The sequence below is a fragment of the Pseudochaenichthys georgianus genome, chromosome 14 (assembly GCF_902827115.2).
Source record: "Pseudochaenichthys georgianus chromosome 14, fPseGeo1.2, whole genome shotgun sequence".
Lineage (NCBI taxonomy): Eukaryota > Metazoa > Chordata > Actinopteri > Perciformes > Channichthyidae > Pseudochaenichthys > Pseudochaenichthys georgianus.
Window position 1 is genome coordinate 21,934,260 of NC_047516.1, and position 22,866 is coordinate 21,957,125.

Genomic DNA, 22,866 nt, shown 5'->3' on the forward strand with positions numbered 1-22,866 from the left:
GCGAACATATTAGACAGAGAGCGTTGATCCATTATTTAGCTATTTATTTACATTCATTGTATGTTGCCGTTTATTGTGCACCCACTGAAAACCTGTCCAGCATCAGTAGCATGGCTTATGTGGTTACTTCTATAGGTTGAGGTTGTTCTAGAATCTAGGCTGTTGCTAGGCGTGGCGAGAATATTGCTCCACTTTCTCCGGTCCCCGAGATTGGGCTTCCAGTAGCTCTGGAGAGAGCTTTCTCACCTGTGGCCACTAACGGTCATACTTTCTCTGCTTTGTTTCAAGACCCGCATCAGAAAGCTTTTGAATGGTGGTACTTCTCCAGTTGGTCTACCTGCTCTTCACGTAGCTCTGCATGTCGTCATGTAGGTGCTTTTTTTCTGGAGATAGGCACTGCTCAATCCACTCCTCCATAGTAAGGCCCCCCCGGAGGTCGAAGTTAACCTTAAATGTTTCCATCTTGAGCTTAGTTAGTTAGTTAGTTTCGTATCAGAGGTAATGTAACAGTTGTAACAGTTGTAGCTTTTTCTCAGACGCGGAGGGATACTGACTTGTTGTGAAAAGTAACTACAATTATACCCGTGGTATACGCTCATTATGTCACGGCTAAGAACCAATCAGATTGCTTGATTTGACTTGTCCGTTTTATAATAATGAAACGTATATGTATTTATTTATTATCTATATACAGTCGTCAATCCTCAGTGGGCACTATTGTTGTTAAGCAGTGTTAAAATACTGCGTGATTTGATTTGATCCACGGTGATGAGGGCCTGTTTCCATGATATAATATGTTTGTGCAAGAAGAATCTAATTGGAAATGTGATCTTTAATATCAATAGTAATTGTGTAAACAGTTTTTATTTGACTGGGATTTTCATGCAGCTTTTACACACCTACACACAGTGATGATTGGTGCTCATAGCATTGAGAGAGAACTCACCAAGATGTCTTATATCTTTACAATCAACAAGGGACACATGTTTCTACAGTAGTTCTACTTTTGTGTGCTGCGTTATAAATATAATAGCTATACTAAAATAAAAGTATATGATGATATGATTGCTGTTTATAACTTTGTATTTGTTGGCTTCTCTATCAACAAAAATGTGATGATGACTAATTAGCAAAAAGAGTTTCACACCCCTTCCAGCACCTTGAATTGCCTGGTGCTGAAAGGTGCTATATAAATAAACTTGCCTTACCCCAACTTGATGACTTGTTTTTCGTGGGTTTAATGAATCTGGATCAGCACCCTAAATAAATAGACGTTGTAATAAAATAGAAATGTTTTTCTAACGTGGTCTGGAGCAGAGGTTTTTGCTCCGTAGTGGAACAAGTGTTCGTCAGGGCATGGCTGGATTCAAACAGGTTGAGGTGGACAGGGTGACACTGTGGCGGCTTGAATGAGAGTAATGAGGCAGAACAATAGTGGCTTTGCGAGCTTCAGCACCTTGAAGAGAGAGGGAGACGAGCAGCACATGTCTATAGTACTTTTCCCCGGGGAACTGATTATCCTATTATCTGACAATGCACTCATTGATTCACAGTAATTGTGTTGTTCAGTCAAACAAACAATGTGTTTCCATTATTCATCATAGAATAGTATGTGTGAAGTCTGCCGTTATCGACAGGTGGATCCATTTTAAATCTTCCACCCCACTCGGACCCTGCCCCAGTACTCGCATGACCTGATTACGCAATTGCAATCGCCTAAGGGAAGCAAAGAGGGACATTCAAGAGTCTGAATTATCATTGAGACGTTGTATTGAAATACCCACATGGACAGTACGTTCAGCTAACAATGAAATGCATTGCAGTTAATTTGAGGATACAGAATGACAAAGTGTTACTAATTACTGCTAATTTTAGAGTAAACTTTTAATTTAATATTTAGGTCAGAGGCCAAAGATTGTGTTTGTGTGAGCGGTGTCAAGAAATTAACAACAACAACTTATAATAGTTAGACAAATGCTCTTTTCCGCCAGTCAGTCATTCAGAGAAAATAACAGTTTTTAATTGGATATTACTTAAAGTTAAGTACAGCATATGCACCATGATAAGCCAATTATTAACAATAGATGCAGTAACATTTAAAACCCTATGAATAATTTAAAACAAAAAAAACCTAATAAATACTAACCCTACATACTAAATGGTCCCGAAACAGCATGATCAGATTAATAGAGAGATATGGCAAATGGTAATTCATGTCTTAATTTGTTTACTGAATATACATTTTTGTATGATCAGATATGACAAACAAAAGCAACATATCATCATAAAAAGGACTCGTCAAAAGAGACTTTAGATTTGATTTTGAAATGTTTGAACCGCAAGCTTATAAAAATGTGATGATAGCACGTCTTCTCACACTCATGGCTGACCTACTAATTTATAAAAGTCTCGAGTATGAGGATATCACACACTCACATTGATAAAGGGATTTATTAATGTATGCAGTACCATTGTGTTGTAACTTGCGAAGAAAGGCAACCCTCGAAAGACATTAAAAAGGCAATACCTCTGTGCCCAATTTTACACCAACCAGTTTGAGAAAAGACGGAAGTTTCTCAAAGTGAATATAGAGTAAAAGACGCACCATAATAAATCCCTTTTGAAAATCCACAGTGTACAAAACAAATGGGTCTTCTCTTAACTGGCATATGTTTGTTTTTTTTAAGGCCTAAATATTTAATATAATATAATATCGAAAGATTTCTAAAGCTGAAAGGTGGGTAAGAATGGAGAAACCAGCTCGAGTGCGCTAGAATTTGAAAATACACAGCCGAAAATTTCCCCCTTCCTTCAGACTTCCTCACAGAGCCCCTCCTCCAACACACACAAACGCGCACATGACCAATGAGGGCACGAGATAAGTTTGTGCACACATGGAAGGCTGACAGGCAGGTAGGCCATCCAGTTATATTTATGAAATATTTGTATTTATTGTCAAAGCATTTAATATATTCATTGCTATCGTGATGTTAAAGGTGGGGTATGTAATTTATTTCAGCAACACTTTTTGTTATATTCCATGGAATGCTCTTAACATCCCGATAGCAATGAATATATTAAATGCTTTCACAATAAATACATATAAATAAATTAATCTGTGGAAGCTGTACTGTAAAAAGCACGACCAATCATCTGAGCCGGCCCGGCTAAAGTAACTGGATGGCCTACCTGCCTGTCAGCCTTCCATCTGTGCACAAACTTATCTCGTGCCCTCATTGGTCATGTGCGCGTTCCTGTGTGTTGGAGGAGGGGCTCTGTGAGGAAGTGGCAGATTTTTCCCGGTTGTGTATTTTCAAATTCTAGCGCACTCGAGCTGGTTTCTCCAAAACTACCTACCCCACCTTTAAGAGCATTCCATGGAATATAACAAAAAGTGTTTCTGAAGTGAATGACCTACCCCACCTTTAAAAGGATGAAGTGCCAACAAGTGCAATTTCATCACAACTGTACAGATGAAGACTTGTCACATAACAGTTTCAAATTAAATTGCTTAAAGGTTTACTTCAATTTAGGACTTTTTGTAGTCTCTTTGTCCATTTCTGGGGACGTTTGAAGCCACCCACGAGCTTTGCAACAACATTTCAGACTCCTTTGGATAATGACATGGCGACTTTACCCATATTTAGTCAGGCTATGGTCTGCGCTTACCTCATTTAAGTTTAAATGAATGTACTATTTTAAACGACACTCTTAACAAGTCAAATATTAATGATTGCCTTTAAAAGCTTGATTTTGTCCAGCCATTAGCTTCTCAATTACCATCAGTGCTAACACGAGCTAGCACTTACATAAGCTAATATCTTAGCTTATTCTTGCGATACCAACCCCACCGCTCCTTGCTCTCTCCAGCTCCTCTCACTTATCCAAATATAGTCTCTTCTACCTAAATAAAACCCCAAATGGCTAGCCTATTTCCACGGCGTAGATACAACATATGGTTACCCCAAATGTCTATAACAGTTTGCAGTCATAGAAATGGTACAACCCATCATTCATTTCTACTGGTGCTTTTTCAGGCACATTTTTTCCGAAATTAGGGTCCAGACTGAAGAGGGGAATACATCTCAGCAAAGGAACATTTTTGATTGTCGTGCAGGCCCATTGCCATCTCAGGTCATGCCCCAGGTATAGCCATTAAAGCAGCATATACTGTATTTCACTCATGTCGTTTGCATGACTCCAAAGCACAGATAATTTAGGAGTTGTTTCTCCATGTTGGTGTGGCTTTCTTTGCATGGTAAGTTTCTCTGCTGCTGCTGCTGCTGCTGCTCTTTTCCAGGAGACACGCTGAGGCTAGTAAGCTCAGCTAAACAAGCAAATGGAATCTATTTTTGCCGGCGCCATGTGCAGCCAACAATATGCAATCTGCTGTCACATGCAGTGTCTTCTCAGTGAAGAGTGCACACATTCTGCCACGACACTGATGTTGCTATAAAAAAAAAAAGTGGAAAATCATGTTTAATCGAGGTGTGAATCTGGAGGGGGAAAATGGTGTGTGAGTAAAGCATCTCGGGGCCTTCCTTTAGCCACTGAACTCTGGACCTTTTGTAAAGTTAGACATGCCTGACCTCTTTTAGAAATCCCCATGGGTGAGCAATGCATTGTCAGCTCTCCATGCAACATAATAATATAACACAATAGAAGCAGATGTTTCTGTTTTGCTTCCTTATTATCTGATTCTGCCAGCTATACCGTAACACCAACACGTATCTGTCGTTGGAATTGTCGTGTGTTTCGTTGCCTTCTTGTTTCCCTTCCCTTGCCTTCCCGTCTAAGCCGAGCTTATTTTAGGTGTTGTTAGTCTAATGAAATCAACCAAACATCACATCTGCAGGCCATGCCTTTCAGAGGATGCTCGCATTATGAGTAATTAATCTGAAAGTGCTATGATTAATCCTGCTACTTTGCACCCCGGGGCGAGACTGGATGCCTGTGAAAAATCTTCTCTCACAAATCCCCCTGAGAACAAACCGTGCACGTTTAGGGTTCTTAGGTCTTTAAAACGCTGTTCACGTGTTCCCACATCTTGTCGTTTGTCTGCAGGCCCCTGGACTTAATGTATATAAAGATTTTCCCTACAAAGAAACCTAAACACTTTCTGTTCATGGTTTCTTAACTATACATTTTCCCCATACATGCAAAATAATATGATTATGCAAATTGTGTGAGAGCTGCCACACCGCCTTTGAGTGGGGTGTGGGGGGGGGGGGGGTTAGAATACCCTGTAGAAAAATATAAAAATGCAAATCAGAGTTTTATTTAACTGGATGTGCGGAAGTCGCATATGACAAGCTTTCTATTTTCAAAATCCAGGCGAAATCAAATGGAATTCAATTAGAATTAAAGCTCATCCTCACACATCAAATGCGTATTTGATGTGTACCCTATGATGTTTATCGCGGTGTGTGTTAATAAGGAGAGCCGAGGGGATGCCCAACTTATTAAATAACCAAGGACAACACAAGGTTACAATCACCCCCCCCCCCCCCCTCCTTCGTGTTGTCCAGATAGCAGCTTTCATCATGTTGAGCAACCCTCAAGCACGTAAATTGATTAATGCAAGCCTCTCATTCTCGACAGCTCACACCAAGATATCATCGCTGCCTCGGAGGATGCTCACACGCTGAAGAGCCTGACAGTCCGAGTCACTGGCTATAAATCATCCAACTTCTCACACCCAGTCCTCACGGTTCCTCGGAAGGAATGACTGGTTTTATTTGGATATGAGTTGTGTGAAAGTGAGAGTGAATTTCCAGCACACATTGTTTGTCATGACTGCCCCTTATGTCAGCCGCGTAAAACTGACTGAAGCCTCGACAGTAGCAATAAAACGGACTTTTCGAGCCATTAGAAGATTATTCTCAATGCTTTTCAACACCGACTTTATTAAACATTTCAGCCAGGAAGTCCTTGGCATCAGCTCTATTGTCTGTTTGATTTAGCTGGCAAGCACTTTCCCAGCATTAATATTTACTGCGTGACATATAGAAGAGGGAACGCATAAAGGATATGAATATCCCTGTGACTCAGATTGGACAGATGCGAAGAAATTGTTTCAATTTATACATGTTTTATAATACCAGCCGAGAAATGTATACGTGCTATTCGGGCACTTGCCATTCCCGAGTGTTATGCACTCACCCCTCCTCAGTTCTTTTTGTTCAATCAGCCTCGCTTCCCCACACGCCCCACCCCCCTCCCCTGCTTGAGTAATGGCCTGCGTCCCCTTCTTGTCACTATGAGAGGTGGTGCTGCATGGCTTGCCTCAGTCCTCCTGTTTCCATGCGTGTCCTTTCAACCGACTTGGCAATCCCAGCTGATATCTCTATCGACCGTGATTTAGCTGATAACGCTGCAGTCTCCCTTCCTGTCCCTTTCCTTCTCCCCCCCTGCAATTGCTCTCCCTCTACGGTTCTCCCATCTCCTCTACCTTCAATCTCCTCACTTTGTCTCTCCGCTTCTGATAATGTGTTCAACCTCTCAAGTGTCAACACACTCCAAATTCATGTTGCCATCATACTTCCCCACCCCAAAAACTCCAGCAGCTCTAAACCTGTCAGAAGACGTCTGAACTCCGATCACTCACAGCTAGGAATAAGTTCTGCATGGTTAAGCGGCATGAGAACGGAGAGCGATGAGCTCTCGAGCAGAGGGGTGACTTGTATGCAGATACGAGGTGAACTCGTCAGGCAGAGGAACAAATTGATTTGTAGTATTAACACGGCAACGATAAGCAAGGCTGGGAACAGAGGGGCTTTGGTGTGTTGCGCATCATAGCAGCTTCCTCAGTGACCTGCATTATATCATGATGACAGGTATTTATGTTTCTATCATCCATGCCTATTGTAGCTCTCGAGTCTTTATGTTAGCAGCACGTCCATACCAATACCTCTGTGTTCATTCTGGATCAGCTCTGACAGGTCACCTAAATCAGGCTCCTCCTCTGCAGTATGATTCCTACGTGTTACTGCCAGGACCTGCGAGCCAGAGCGCTGTGAATCTCTAGCATGTATTTATTCTCACAGCCCATTTTCTTGCCTCACTATTTCCCTGTGTGTTTGCGCCGTGGCTGCCTGTTTTCTCTTTCGCTGTCTCTTCCCATCTCTCCCTCCCTCCTGCTATCGCTCACCCACCCTTTCTCCCCCCCCCCCGCCTCACTCATTTGCTCACAGACTCTCTTTCTCAGACGCACACAAACACACACAGAGGCACATGCTGTGCCGCGCTGGATCAGAGCCTCTGACTACAGTATGCCTTCAGAAGAGCTCCTTGATCTCGCCTTCATTAGACCACAACTCCAAGCCAAGGTTGTCACTTCTGGGGTCCAGGCTGTCCTGGAATTTCACCCTTTCGGGATTCATTATGATACGACAGTTCTTTTCAATTAGCATATTTGTTGCTGCTGCAGTGCAAGGAATCATCTCAGTGTCTGCCATCCAAGACATCTCATCTGAGGGGAAGCACCTGCCCTCCTCCAGAGAGAGACACGTGCTGCTGTCACGTTAATCGTCCCTCAGTCAGGCGGCACAGCAGATGTGGACGAGGTAACGGGAGAAGAGAAAGGAAAAAAAGGAGCAGCAGTGAGTGGAATGCAGCAGTAGGCTTTGCTGCATGCGACTGAGCAGGTGGAGCGCGAGGGAAGGATCATACGTGCATTTGAAATAGAAACAGTCGCGTGTGGGACTCGACCAGAGGTGGATTTGCTGCGTCTGCGAGAGACTGAATGAGGAGCTACTGAGAAATTATTTATTTATTTTGTGGAATTTCTTCTTTACCGCGCTGCTGCAGATACTGCTCCCTCTCTCCCCCTCCTTCCTTCTCTCTCTATCTCTCGCTGTCTCTCCCCCTCCCTATCTCTGTTCTCTTCCTTTTTCCCTGGCTAAAGGGGAACAAAAGCGCTGGTTCCTGCATCACCCTTCATCGCTGCATCTTCACTTCACGTATTTGTATCTCCTTGCCCTTTTTGCTTAATGAAATGATCCAGTTTCCCACGGCAGCGCGTTATGTCTTCTACTGCGGTGGAGGGGCACTCGTCTTAGTGGGCAGGCTCAGCTGCCCTAAAGCTTTACCTGTGGGCGATGGAGACTCTTATCAGAATTCTTGTCACATGAATCTCTGTCCTGACACTGTTCAAGCCTAATTATCATGCTTGAGCAACGTGCCGGTTGGAAATCGCGGTTGGATTCCTCGCCATTCTTTATTTGGATGTGCATTTCTTCTGCGTTTTGGAAACACTCGGCTCACTTTTTGAAGAATGTGCTTTTGGAGGCTTCTCAATGAGCTTTTAACGTAGTCTGTGCCGTAGACATCTTGCCTTAGCAAAATGTTAACCAACAATAGAAACATTGCTTTTCTACAAGGACATTAATTGGATTTGGACTGCTTTCTCAAATTCCTTTTTTGTTTTCTTTCTCACAATTTCAAGGGATATTTTCTCCATTATCAACGAAACGAAGGAATTATGGAGAGAATGGGCCCAGATTGTCTCTGAGATGCCCTGCGGTCTTCAAATTGAACTGTGTGAGGCCAAAGCTTGGCTAAGTTCTCTGTCCTGGGCCCATGAGGATATATACATGGGTAGACTCTTTGCAGCCACCCCTGTGCTCGGACAGCGGAGCAGCTGGTCATGCTGTAGCATCGGCATGGGCCTGAGTTATTGTTCCAAACTAGCCTTCTGGTTCACCTTGCTAACTCTGCTCCCCATCCAGACTGGGACAGCACGTGTGTCTTCTAGTCTCAGCACCACGCACCATGTCCACCATTTCCACAATAAGCATGGCACTGTTCCTATTGCCATCAACAGGATGCCTTTTCTTACCAGAGGGGGCCATGGTAAGATATTTCCCTCCAACATTCTTAAGTTTCTGTTTTCAAACATGTTTTTGCTCAAGTGTTAAATATGCTTTTGCTATTTGATCCATGTGTGGCATTTAAGAGGGTTTGGTGTTTCCTTTTAATCAGTGGCACCACTGGGCGACTCTTGTGAATAAGGGGAAATGGACCCTTCACTAACTCTGGATTTGTTGCAGCCACTGAGCATCATTAAACCTATTTTATCATCAGCCATCCCTTTTCCCGATATTGCTTTTCAAGATGCGCCAGTCTAGCTCTGTTTGTTGTTTTGCAGATGCACATCAATGGCGTGATAAATCTTTGAAGCAAATCTCTTAATGTTCTTTCCTGAGTTCCTGTTTATTTCAGCAGCGTAACGTGTAATGGAGCCGGTTGTGTGTCAAAGGTGATTCCTACAGTGCTTTGTAATTAGTGGCTCGTCACAACAGGCATAAAGCAATTGTATGTACATAGTTTGAGTGAGAGACAATGGTTGTTTTTCTTCGGGTAGCAGTATTCACAGGAGTTATGGCAACATTTTCTTCACACTCCACATAAAATCTCATCTTGATAATCTGTGCATTGGGCAATTTAACAGAGGGATATAAAGTATTGACCTATCTTGAACAATCATCAAAATGGTCTTGAATTGGCCCTTTCAAAGCTCTGACACCAAAGTCATCGTTCCTTTTTATTTACACTTTCAAATTCCTGTCCAATTCTCACTTTTATGTCCCATAAAAAGAGGCCCAGTGGACTTGCGGTGTCTTTTTCATCAAAGCAGCTTTGTCACTTGCAAAAGGGCTAAAAATGTGATGAATTACATCTGCGCTATAATAGCCATATCATTCTGGACCAGGCCTTTACAGGCACGGCACAGCCTGTGATCAAACACTTCAAAGAACTCACTGATACATTTTCAATTACCTCTATCGTAGATGTTTTGCTGTACATGTTTCTGAAGTATGTGTTTCAGAACAAGAAATCAATTTACCGCAACATAAATGGTACAGACAGTGCTTACGATTCCACTCTGCCATAATAACTGTGTAGAATATGCAGATTAGTTAACATTGATTGGCATGATGAGTTATGTAAGCGTTATCATAGACGCATACACCATTTAAATAATTAAACCAACTTTGAATTCATTAGCTGCCTGCCACACAAGCCTTAATGATGTGAACTAAGCTATCATTTTTTGTGTGTGTGTGTGTGTGTGTGTGTGTGTGTGTGTGTGTGTGTGTGTGTGTGTGTGTGTGTGTGTGTGTGTGTGTGTGTGTGTGTGTGTGTGTGTGTGTGTGTGTGTGTGTGTGTGTGTGTGTGTGTGTGTGTGTGTGTGTGTGTGTGTGTGTGTGTGTGTGTGTGTGTGTGTGTGTGTGTGTGTGTGTGTGTGTGTGTGTGTGTGTGTGTGTGTGTGTGTGTGTGTGTGTGTGTGTGTGTGTGTGTCAAGGCTAGTCAAAGACTTCTAGAGGCCCTGGGCTACAGCTATTTATAGGCCACCTACCCTGCTGCAATGCCTCACACTCCTCATCCATACACAGGTTATTGCATGCATTATTGAACTACACTGGTTACAGGATCCGGCACGCTCTCCCACAGACACAGACTGGTTCAATAATGAGCCCGACATAATCTAAGTATATCTATGGAGAGTCGTTCAGATCACTAAACAGTAAAAAGTACCAAATGAAATACCACGATTAGTCACCAGTGGATTAATCAGAGGCATTCAAGTTGTGAAAGAATGCCAATTCATAAGAGCTGCAATGATTTAGTGCAGGGATCACCAACTACATTTGTCCAAGGGCCAAAATGTATCCACTATCGCGGGCCAGCGATTTTTATATAGTCCACAATGCTAGTGAGCACGCTCAGGCACTGCGGACCGCATAAAGCTTAGCAGACTCTTCACCCTAACGAAGGATCACTTCTATAGGCAGGGTTGGGAGGGTTACTTTGTAAATGTAATCAGTTACTGAATACATGCTCTGAAAGTAATCAGAATACAGTTAGTTACATATTCAGATTACTTTTAGAATACTTTTGGAATACTTTATTTTTCCATAACAGATGGGTATGTTTTGGTGCACAGGAGACACTTATGTTACTGTTTTTATGGCTTATCAAGAACACAACACAACATCTTGGTGTCATTCTGGACAGCTCTCTCATCTGCACCCCACATAAAAAACATCACCCGGACTGCATTCTTTGTACTGTCTTAAAACCTTTCCTTGGAATATGTTATGAATTGTAAGGTGTCCTTGGGTGCTTTGAAAGGCGCCCCTAAATAGAATGAATTATCATTATTATTTATTATCTGAAACGATGTAATAACTTTTAAAACTTGTTCCAGTCACTTGCCCCATGCCTTCAGCAGCAGCAGGCCATTCACTTTGATTTCATCCCGTTATGAAATGTCATAATATCGACAATAAATAAATGCTACATAAACGTTATCTTGCACATTTTATCTAACCACCTCCGTTTCTAACTTTCAATATATATTAAAGAGATCTCTCTCTCATCTGCGTGCGTGGGCGGGGCCTCACAGACACGCTGCATCTCTCTCGCTCACAGACATGCTGTGCAGTGTGCACACAGTTCTGCCGGTAATGAATATTACATTTTGTGAGGAAACTTTTCCACCAATAATTCCAATAAGTATTCCAAAATGTATTCAATTCAGGTTTACGAAAGTAACTGTAATCAGATTACTCGTTTTTCAAATGTAACGCCAGCTGAATACAGTTAGCCTACTTGATTTTTGTATCCTGATTACGTAACGCCGTTACATGTATTCCGTTACAACCCAACCCTGCTTCTAGGCTACTGTCCCGCAGCTCCAGCCTCTCTGTTGGACTCTGTCGCAGCGGGGCTACTGCTGTGGTGCGGAGCGCACAAAGCAGACTCTTCACAACGAAGGATCTATAGAGAGGCGAAGTCCCTCCCCTTCCGGTGAAATACAAACATCATATGTGTAATTCATGACATAATTGGGATCGAAAGATAATCTTTCTCTCTCCATAGACTTCAATACATACTTTTTACGAAATAAGGTCCCATGGAGGTCCCCCGGAAAGGGAGGGACTTCGCCTCTCTATTCTTCTTCAAGGCAGGGAAGGTTTCGCAGTACGCAGTCTACTGTCCCGCAGCTGCTGCCTCTCTGTTGGACTCCGGTACTGCACCTTACTCACGAGACGTTGTAAACATTTTTTAAAATGGGTGGGGGACGAACGCAACGCCATTTATATACAGGGTTCGTACGGTCATTGAAAACCTGGAAAAGTCATGGAAATTCAAAATGCAAATTCCAGGCCCTGGAAAAGTTATGGAAAACAATATTTTTCCCAAAGTTTTGGAAAAGTCATGGAAATGTAACTAAAGTTGCGTCAAATATAATTAACATTTTATCTAATCGCCGAAATAATTTGCGGTCGCGAGCTGTTATGTGCCATCATGACGCGCATGGTGTTATTTTTTTATATATGAAGCGCAAGCTGTGTGCTCGAGTCTTCCTGCCTGTCGGGCCGGCTGAACTCTGCTGCTCCGGGATGAGGGTCAGCTACATTATCTACGGCGTTCGTTAACTGTGCGGAGTCACTGTGGCACAGACTGAGCCGCTGGTGAACTGGTTCAGGTGTTCAGAGCAGAGCGGCAGAGCGTGATGTGAACTAAAAAGTTTTTCTGTCGCAATATAATTTAAGGAATCGTTGAGCTAGCTAGCTAGTATACATTGTCACTATCTGCTAACGTTAGCTTTAGCCTTCGTTTTCTAATAGTTTTTTTCATAGGCTATAAACAGAGGTGGTATAAGTATAGATATTGTGCTAGAGTAAAAGTAGAAGTACTCAGATCTTGTACTTAATAAAAGTAGAAGTACTCAGATCTTGTATTTGAGTAGAAGTACTCAGATCTTGTACTTGAGTAAAAGTACCAGAGGAATACTCTATCACAGTAAAAGTCCTGCATTCAAAATGTTCCTCAAGTAAAAGTAGAAAAGTATTATCATCAAAATATAGTGAAAGTAGCGACAGTAAAAGTAGTCACTGTGCAGATTGGTCCATTTCAGAATAATATATATGATATGTTTTCTAATGATTGATCATGAAAGTGTTCTAAAAGCTGGTAAAGGTGCAGCTAGTCTGAATGACTTTGTATACTGCAGGGTAGCTGGTGGATTTACTCCAGGTGGAACTAAAGTCTGATTTAACACTTGATTATATTTCACATTATTCATCCACATCTGTAAAGTAACTAAAGGTATTAAATAAATGTAGTGGAGTAGAAGTACACCTTTTACCTCTGAATTGTAGAGGAGTAGAAGTACAAAGTAGCAAAACATTGAAATACTTAAATAAAGTACAAGTATCTCAAAATTGTACCCACGTATAGTACTTGTTGAGTTTATGAACTTTACACCAGTGGCTATAAAGATAGAAAGACTAAGCCTTGCACAGAAGCATGAAAATACATTTTCAAAATGCTCAACAGTGCTGCCAAAATTATAAACTGACTGCTACACAATTAAAATAAATGCTTTTATATATTTCTATTAGATGTGACTCTTTAACGTTTCTGTTATTATTACCTGCTGCTTTAGTTGTTCTGACTGCTAACATCCTGTTATTCTTCATTTTAAAGCCGATATTCCGTGGGGTCGGGGCGCTCGGATCCTTGTCACCTTTTTCATACCTGATGACTTTGCCTCCCTGACTACAGTTGCTTCAGCGTGTAGAAGCTAGTAAGCCTACTATTTGATTTGTTTTGGATAGGCACAACATGTTTCATGTCACAGACCTTAAGTTCCTGTTCCATGTTCAAATAAACCATTTTCAGTGGTCATTTTTTTTTTGGTCATGAAAAAGTCATTGAAAATCATTGGTGAAAAAGTGTATGAACCCTGTATATACCAATATCCACTTATATACTAATAGAGGACTGGCTTATCTAAAGCTAGTTGAGTAGCACTTGAAATGTTTTAGCTCTATGAAACCTGATTCTATGAAAACTTATTCTGTTTTCTTCAAGTTTGTATCTTCTTGGTCGAATGCACTTATAAGTCGCTTTGGATAAAAGTATCAGCTAAATGCAATGTAATGTAGTTTAACTGAACCTCAGATGAAGCCCTGGATTGTCCATTTTAGGCATTGTATCTGGGCTGTTATGAATAAGAAATGATGTTTCCATGCGCCAAACAAAATACCCTACATGAGTGCACCAGATAATAGAAGGACTTTTTCTCATATCAGGCAGAGCCAAGATCCCAAATCAAGTCATGTTATGTAACTAATGAGCTCCCTGTCTTCCACAGTTTATTTTACCCTGCAGTGACATGATGGGTTGTAGTTGTTTTGGTTCCATTTCTCAACTAGTTGTGGGTGGGCTCAGTAAATGCAATGCAACCTAACCCCCTAACATTCTGCAAGAGAGCTAGCCAATATTTCCTCTAAAAACCTTGAATGCTCTCAAGACATTCAAGAATGGTTGAACTGTAGCTGACCCCTCATCACACCCCTCATGTTCAACACACTCAGTGATAATCTGCTGCACTCCAACCGCCAGAGCCCCATGTTGGTGTAAAAATGGTCTGGCTGTAGGAAATGCGCGGCTAATGCTTCCAGAGACATGTCAAGAGTGGAGGAATTGGTTTAATTATTATTATTAATATCTTTAATTCAAGATATCTTTGAGCAAAATTCGATATTCTTTAAAAGCATGTTTTCCTTAGATCAATGCGTTTACTGTAACAACCAAAGACAAAGGAAGTGTGTCTTGTCTCTCTGCAGTAAGACAACATGCAATGTTTATTTCTTGAGCTGCAGAAAGGAAAAGCAAAAAGGGAGAGGGGCATGAACAGGTCTATCAGGGGCTCAGTTTCTTCTAGTTCACATATTGGCTTACCTGCTGCACACACACACACACACACACACACACACACACACACACACACACACACACACACACACACACACACACACACACACACACACACACAGTCATTCATTTGCACACACATGTACAATAGCAATAAACAAGCAATAAAAAACCCCTAATTGAAATTCTCTCCCACCTGTACATTCAGATGCTGCCCGTGAGTTTCATACCTGATATTATTCTATTATCATCACCGTCATTGCTGTTCAGTAACCGAATACAAATGCATTGATTGCACTTGTCATTTTGAGTTTTTGCCAACGCGTTGAGGGGGGAAAGTGGACAAGGCAAACAACCGCACGTATCAGAAACCAAGGTCACCACTGCTCTGCCCTATATCTGCAGCAAAGCAGAACAAACAGGCGAGTGTGAAGAAGCAAGCAGTCACTCTAACAGATAATGGATAAACCGAGGGGCGGGAAAAATGGGATGGGCTGATCCCTTGCTCAAGTAAACAATACAACATTTTAATACTGATATGCAAATAACCTAAAGAAGACAGAAGTGTTGAGTATCACAATTGAAGAGAGAAATGTCTTGTGATTAATTTACTCAGGAAGAAATTCACAGTAGCTGCGATCACATACATGCAATTATTCAAGCGCTACATTCATTTACATACATATCACATAGCAAACACTCGACCTCCATGCCCACTTTCAGCAGTTATGAAACTGTGGCCCACAAAAGGTAGGGGGAATGTTAGTGGAGCTACACACCGAGCTATAGAACTGCATGTGGCAGCTAAAAATACTCAATGAGGTCGGGAACAAAGAAGAAGCTCACCACTCGTTCAATTCTAAAGGTAATGTTTTGTGTAATGGACATGGACGTCGTAAGTAGCACTTTAGCATTTAGCATTGTCTTCGGTATGGTTGAGGATGTATATGGGGGATGGTAAGAGGACTGCATTGTCTTGTAAGCCTGCCCATGTGGAACAATTTGAACAGTAAAGGGCAGACTTACATGTTGTGGCATGATTATATGGACTCCAGCACAGAGAGGACTATTTAAGGACATGTTGGAAAGAGTCATGTTTCTTTCTCAGTAAGAACATGGCAAATGCCCCGCATCGTATTGTAAGCCTCTGATTCCCTGTAAGAGATCTTCATATTAAGATTCTATTATTTTAAAGGAACGCAGTAATGTCATTGTTCCCCATTTTGTGATAATGTATTAAAGCCACAAAGTAAAATTGCAGGCATTTCACCATGAAGTCATTAAGTTTCTCTTGTAAGGATATCTTGCGAGTAAAGAAGTGATGAGCCATGAGTAGAATGTCAATGGCTTGTGAAGAGAACAGCAGAAGTGCCTCATCAACAGCTAATGTACCTGTCGCACAATTGTTCAATGGAAACCTCTCAAGCCACTGTGAAGACAGACTGTAGGTGTGAGGATTGTGCCGAGAAATCGCTCGTTATAATTTGGTTACGACAAGATTCAAAAAGCGTTGCGAGTGTTCCTTTGCTTCCAGTAAGAACTATAAATGTGCACATACTTCAGAATCTCAGCTCTCAGATATGTCATTGAGTATAAAGATGATCTTGTGACACCCGTGGTTACCATGATAACAACAACTGTGACTCCACATTATGGCAAACAGCTAGTTTGTTAGAAATACAACAGAAGAAGATCCGCTATTTATCCGCCCATTCACACAAAGTTATTTTCGTTTTGAAGACGCATTCTTGATTAATAATGGCAGATGATTGTTCCACTTCAGATAAATACACTTTTGTCTTTTGAATTATTTGAATCGGAGGCAGCAGTTATTTAAAAAAATACTACAGACAACTCCTATAACATTGTCGGACACACGTTTTTGTTTTAAATATTAGAATCATTGAAGCAGAGATGTTGTCTTTCTTATTATACACAATAATCTTTCTTAAAACATGCCTACTATACCCACACTGCAACACCACCAGATTATTTGTTTTTTCATTTTTTAAATCTTACTCTTTAGACCCATCTAATGTATACACGTTTAGAACAGCTGCTTCACAAAAAGCCTTTATAAATGTTTCTCACATGCGTGGTAGTTCTTCTCAAGACCTGTAAAGTCACTTTGATCAGTTCCCCTCACAACGCTCTGATTCAGTGATAACAGAGTGCTGCATCATTTCCTTTGAGTTAACGGGTTTGAAAAATCAATTTGAGGCGAGAATGGAAGACTATGCCACTATCAATAAAACCTACTATCTATCGAGCTGATAACTGAATGTAAGGAAGAGAAAATATATATTTATTGAAAGAAAAATAGTTTTTGAGTTTGGGAAAATCTGAAGAATAATATCTTTAAAGAGCCCCATTATGCTTTTTGGGATTTCCTTTTTCTGTAGTGTTGTATAGGTTTCTGTGCATGGTCTGAAAATGATGAAATCCCACACTCTCCGGGTGTTTCTCAATGTCGAGGAAGGCTGCTCCAGAGCCACTATTTCAAGCACTACGTCATCGAGTCCCGTCAAAGGACTGTTCCAATGTCCAGCATACTTGGAATTCTACCGAGGCCGGAATACTTCGTAGCGAGAAATGTCGAGGCTGCACGTGTGTAGACTCCGCGGTCTTAAAATCCCCACAATGTTTTGCGTACGGAACAATTTCCACATCTTTGACGGAAATCGCGCTCCATTTAAGGCGGGGCCTCGCATATGACACACGCCTGTTCCACAATTCTTCGTTTTCCGAGGCTAGGAAGTATTCTTGCCTCGCTTCTGAAGCAACTGACTCGGAAGACATGTGCTACCGAGCAAGCGTCCTCGACATTGAGAAACACCCTCCCTCCCCTGCCTGAAACTCTTCCATTGGACTCCTTTGTTTTCTTCCAAGACATAGTGACATCACCATGTAACACTTGTACTTCTATTGGCTAGTGCTCCAACAAAGTGTACATGATAGGCTAATTTGACATCTCTTGGCAGCTAACCAATCAGAGCAATCTTTGGTTTCAGACAGAGACAAATACAGCCCTTTGGAACATTGAAGCATGTAAGCCAGGGGTCTCAAACTCAAGGCCCGTGGGCCAATCCCGGCCCGCAACTTCATTTTATGTGGCCCCGCAAGAGCTTGCAACGAATATAATACGTTTATTATACAGTTACATGCCACTTTACATGAGCAGGTTGCCCATAAACTACCCACAATGCATCTCGTATTGTGACATGCCCACTGAAGAGACTTGTAATTATTTTCCCTGGACTTCTGCTTTCAGAAGTAGTTAATTACTAAGTTATTATCCTATCCAATAATAATCAAATTCAGAGGCAATCATGTAATATATATATATATATATTATATTTATATAGTTACAACCGGCCCGGTTGAGGGACTGTCATGGTTGACACGTCTCATCAACGTTGCGTGGAAGTCGGAAACAGTACCGAAGGAGTGGCAGACCGGGGTGGTGGTCCCCCTTTTCAAAAAGGGGGATCAGAGGGTGTGTGCCAATTACAGAGGCATCACACTACTCAGCCTCCCCGGGAAAGTTTACTCCAAGGTACTCGAAAGGAGGGTCAGGCTGATTGTCGAACCTCAGATTGAGGAGGAACAATGCGGATTCCGTCCTGGTCGTGGAACGACGGATCAGCTTTTTACTCTCGCAAGGATCCTGGAGGGGGCCTGGGAGTACGCTTATCCGGTCTACATGTGTTTTGTAGACTTGGAGAAGGCGTATGACCGGGTTCCCAGGGAGTTACTGTGGGAGGTGCTGCGGGAGTATGGGGTGAGGGGGTCTCTACTCAGGGCCATCCAATCTCTGTACTCCCAAAGCGAGAGCTGTGTCCGGGTCCTCGGCAGTAAGTCGGACCCATTTCCGGTGAGGGTTGGCCTCCGCCAGGGCTGCGCTTTGTCACCAATCCTGTTTGTAATATACATGGATCGGATTTCGAGGCGTAGTCGTGGGGGGGGGGGGTCTGCAGTTCGGTGGACTAAGGATTGCACCACTGCTTTTTGCAGATGATGTGGTTCTAATGGCTTCATCGGTCTGCGACCTTCAGCACTCACTGGATCGGTTCGCAACCGAGTGTGAAGCGGCTGGGATGAGGATCAGCACCTCCAAATCTGAGGCCATGGTTCTCAGCAGGAAACCGATGGACTGTCTCCAAGTAGGGAATGAGTCCTTACCCCAAGTGAAGGAGTTCAAGTATCTCGGGGTCTTGTTCTCGAGTGAGGGATCAATGGAGCGTGAGATGGGCCGGAGAATCGGAGCAGCGGGAGCGGTATTGCAGTCGCTTTACCGCACCGTTGTGACGAAAAGGGAGCTGAGCCGGAAGGCAAAGCTCTCTGTCTACCGGGCCATTTTCGTTCCTACCCTCACCTATGGTCATGAAGGATGGGTCATGACCGAAAGAACGAGATCGCGGATACAAGCGGCCGAGATGGGTTTCCTCCGCCGGGTGGCTGGTGTCTCCCTTAGAGATAAGGTGAGAAGTTCGGTCATCAGGGAGGGACTCGGAGTTGAGCCGCTCCTCCTTCGCGTCGAAAGAAGCCAGTTGAGGTGGTTCGGGCACCTAGTTAGGATGCCACCTGGGCGCCTCCCTAGGGAGGTGTTCCAGGCACGTCCAGCTGGGAAGAGACCAAGGGGTAGACCTAGGACCAGGTGGAGGGATTATATCTCTTCGCTGGCCTGGGAGCGCCTTGGGATCCCCCAGTCAGAGCTGGTTGATGTCGCCGGGGAAAAGAAAGTTTGGGGCTCTCTGCTGGAACTGCTACCCCCGCGACCCGACCACGGATAAGCGGGAGAAGATGGATGGATGGACAACCGGCCCTTTGAGTGCAACCTTTATGCGAATGTGGCCCACGATGAAATTGAGTTTGACACCCCTGATGTAAGCATATCACAGTAGAAGCCCATTACACAAATATACACCTGAGACTGAGCATAATAGGGCACATTTTATTTTGTTTCATTACAAAAATCCCTAAAGAAAAGACCAGATGATTTGAACAGAGACAACTGACACAACCTTACAAATATTCCAGTAAAAAAGAGACATAAATCTGAAAAGCTGTAAAAAATAATCGCCACAACTACCTGTCGTAAAAGCTACTCTGGATCATTTATGGGAACTGTCGCTGCGCCTTTGGCAATAAGAGGAAGTATTACTGCAGTGTTTCAGAAATGCATTTGAGTTTTGTTTCACCAAAATCATCTGAAAGTTGAAAGAGAAAACCGTAACATTATTATAGAGAGGGGGAGTTGTTTGAGGCGCGCTGAGCTGAAGACGTTACATCTGAGAAGTGACAGTCTGGATACATCTGGCTGATCAAAGCAGAGAAAGCCATTCAGCTATAATACAGTTTTCATTCGCCAGCTGCTTCTTCAGTTATATAATAATCACAAGATTTTCAGTGCGGCTTTTAATCGATTGAATTCAGGTGAACTCTGTTTTCGCTGTGTGATTCCACTTTCTAATTTCAACAACTTAAAGATCGTAAGTCCTTTCTCTCAGGCTTTATGCTGCAGCATTCATTTTCATCATTTCACTGAGCCCTATTTAATAGACCATGGAAGAAGTGGGCCTCAGATGCCATAAGTCAGACGATAAATTCAAGCGTAATATCTCTCCATAACTCTCCTTTTCTGCAGAACTGCTCACAGTATAGAGATTTATATTAGTTCATAATCTTAATCAATCAGTTTTGTTTTTCCAGTAAAGTGCTCTTGTTGAACTGTCGTTGCCTAATGCCTCCGGAGCATACTGTGTACTGAGCTGCACTAACTTACCCTACTGAAACCATTCAGAAACCGGAGCACTCAAGTATGAATTTAAACTCTATTTGCAGGGTTTGCAATCACTAAGAATGTGATAAATATGTATTTATGAGTACCGTACTTTTCGGACTATAAAGCGCACCTGCATATAAGCCGCAGCAGCTAAATTGTCCGTCTGTCTTGCTCTCGTTCTGTCTCTCGGTTCCACTTTTACTTTGGCGCACTACCTGTCTCACTCTTTTCCGGCCTCCAGCTTTTAATAATAATAATAATACATTGCATTTCAAAGCGCTTTTCCAGGTGCTCAAAGACGCTTTACAGTGGTGATAAAACATGATAAAATTGAATTTAAAAGTTATTAGAACAAGATAAAATAACATTTAAAAGTTATTAAAACAGCAATACAGCATAATTCACAGATTAAAAGCCAGTCTGAAGAGGTGTGTTTTGGTCAGTGTTTTGAAAGTGGGGGGGTCAGTGCAGTCTCTGATGTGTTGTGGGAGGGAGTTCCAGAGGGTGGGGGCAGCGATGGAGAAGGCTCTATCCCCCCAGGTTCGGAGCTTGGTTTTCTTGGGGATAGAGAGGAGGTTCGCTTCTGATGAGCGAAGGCTGCGGGAAGGGGTGTAGTGGTGGATCAGGTCGGAGAGGTAGGGGGGAGCCTGGTTATTGAGAGTTTTGTGTGTTAGCAGAAGGATTTCCTGCTGGAGCCCGCCGCTTAAAGGTGGCGGGCGCGGACCGGTCATAGAGCCCATAGCGTTAAAGGTGGTTAATTTTACCTGTAAAATCCAGAGATTTAGGAGGTTCCCTAGTGGCCGTTAGCTGTACAAAAAAATGGGGAAAAAAGTCGCGGCTTATAGTCCGAAAAGTACGGTATGTATAATTTACAGTTTGTTCCATTAGCTTTGGCTTATATGTTACATCAGCCATCATGAGTCATGACTGTTTTTCAGGCTCATACAAGTCGTGATAACTAATGCTATTAGAGCTAATACTCTCTCACTGGCTAATGCCTGAAGAATTGTCCGAATTTCTACAACAAGAAGCTCAGGGGAGCTCTTTTAAACCGTTTTCAAGTCTAAACTGTTTTGTGCGATACAAATGATCCCCAGCGTCTCGGTGTATTTTGCGATTCCTATGAGCACGATGCCTCGTGTGTCGTGTATTCAGCTGGCTGAGAGCACGAATGAAAAGGACAGGATGTGTGTGTGGGTAGCATGAGTCTTGGCACAAACAAAGAATCTATACTGTTGCATTTGTTGTGTAAAAACCTATTAAGACACGACGACAACCAATCATGGCTGCTTTATAGAATGTCTCCTCTTCACTTCCACCATGGCAGCGCCTGTAAAAAGCAGCCCTCTGACACTGCTGACCTCTGTAATGTATTTAACCAACAAAGAGGGCTTTTAATATGCCTAGAATTATTTTTGTTACAGTGAATATGTTATCGTGCCGCCAATGTAATATTCATGAATAATATGGTAGGCATCAAGGGTATAACAATGCCTGCACACGGTATAATTAACTACCGAGGCTCCTAACTACAGTAATGATGATTTGATATACAGCACACATCGCAGTGGAGAGTCTCCAAGGAGCGCTGTTATTGGAGCACAGATGCATTGTACGGCCCTGAGAGACGAGCAGAACACTCCCATGAGAGAGAGGAGAGCTGCTGCAAGGGAGCGGACTGTGATGTTTATAGTTATAATCTTAACAAGACGGATTTACCGCCTGCTGTATTTGATGCAGGTCTGCCACGGAGAGCAGATAGCATGATGTGGAAGAGGAAAGGCAGAGAGGTGTAATGAAATGCTTCAGCGTTATGACTAATGCAGGCGCGACTGCCGTCTATAGACAGATGCTACTGCAGGGGCATTAGCACTCCATATTTCATGATGCACATTTCAAGGGTGCGTGTTACCTTTTATTCACCCTTTGACTTTGTCTTTGCTCATGTTCTCACGGCAACGCTCGGAACCCTCCAGCTCTCATCTTCAGGAGCTGTTTGTTGTGAGGTGTTTCCTTCACATCGAAAGAAGACGTTATCTTAGTTTCTAACAGTGTTGTGAAATATTAATGTGTACTTAACGTGTTCACATGTGCAAACCAAGACATATACTATAGTAGCCTATATGTGAATTTAGGCTGTGTTATGTATTGTAATCAAGAAGTCATTGCAAACCAGAGATTGGTTTTAATAGCCTGTTTAAATAAAGCAATTAAAAAACAATAACATCTGATTTACGAATTCCCTGAAAATGTAAAATCCAAACTGGTAATGATGGATTGGACAATAAAAAAAATAAAAGGTTATTTGGTAGCATAAAGCTGATGTGTTGGCTTTGTCATAAAATAGG

General features: G+C 42.4%; 1 protein-coding gene across 3 annotated transcripts in view; it reads left to right on the forward strand.

Moving 5' to 3' along the window:
- LOC117459067 (neurexin-2-like) overlaps nucleotides 1-22,866 on the forward strand; it is a 179,115-nt gene that overhangs the window by 134,569 nt on the left and 21,680 nt on the right. Inside the window, exon 1 of one of the 3 annotated variants that reach the window (XM_034099907.1) lies at nucleotides 7,206-8,853. The exons of the other annotated variants lie outside the window; for them this stretch is intronic. Within the exon in view, the coding sequence (XP_033955798.1) occupies nucleotides 8,514-8,853 (340 nt within the window). The 5' untranslated portion in view covers nucleotides 7,206-8,513. Of the gene's footprint in view, nucleotides 1-7,205; nucleotides 8,854-22,866 lie in introns of those variants that run through there. 3 annotated transcript variants of the gene reach the window in all.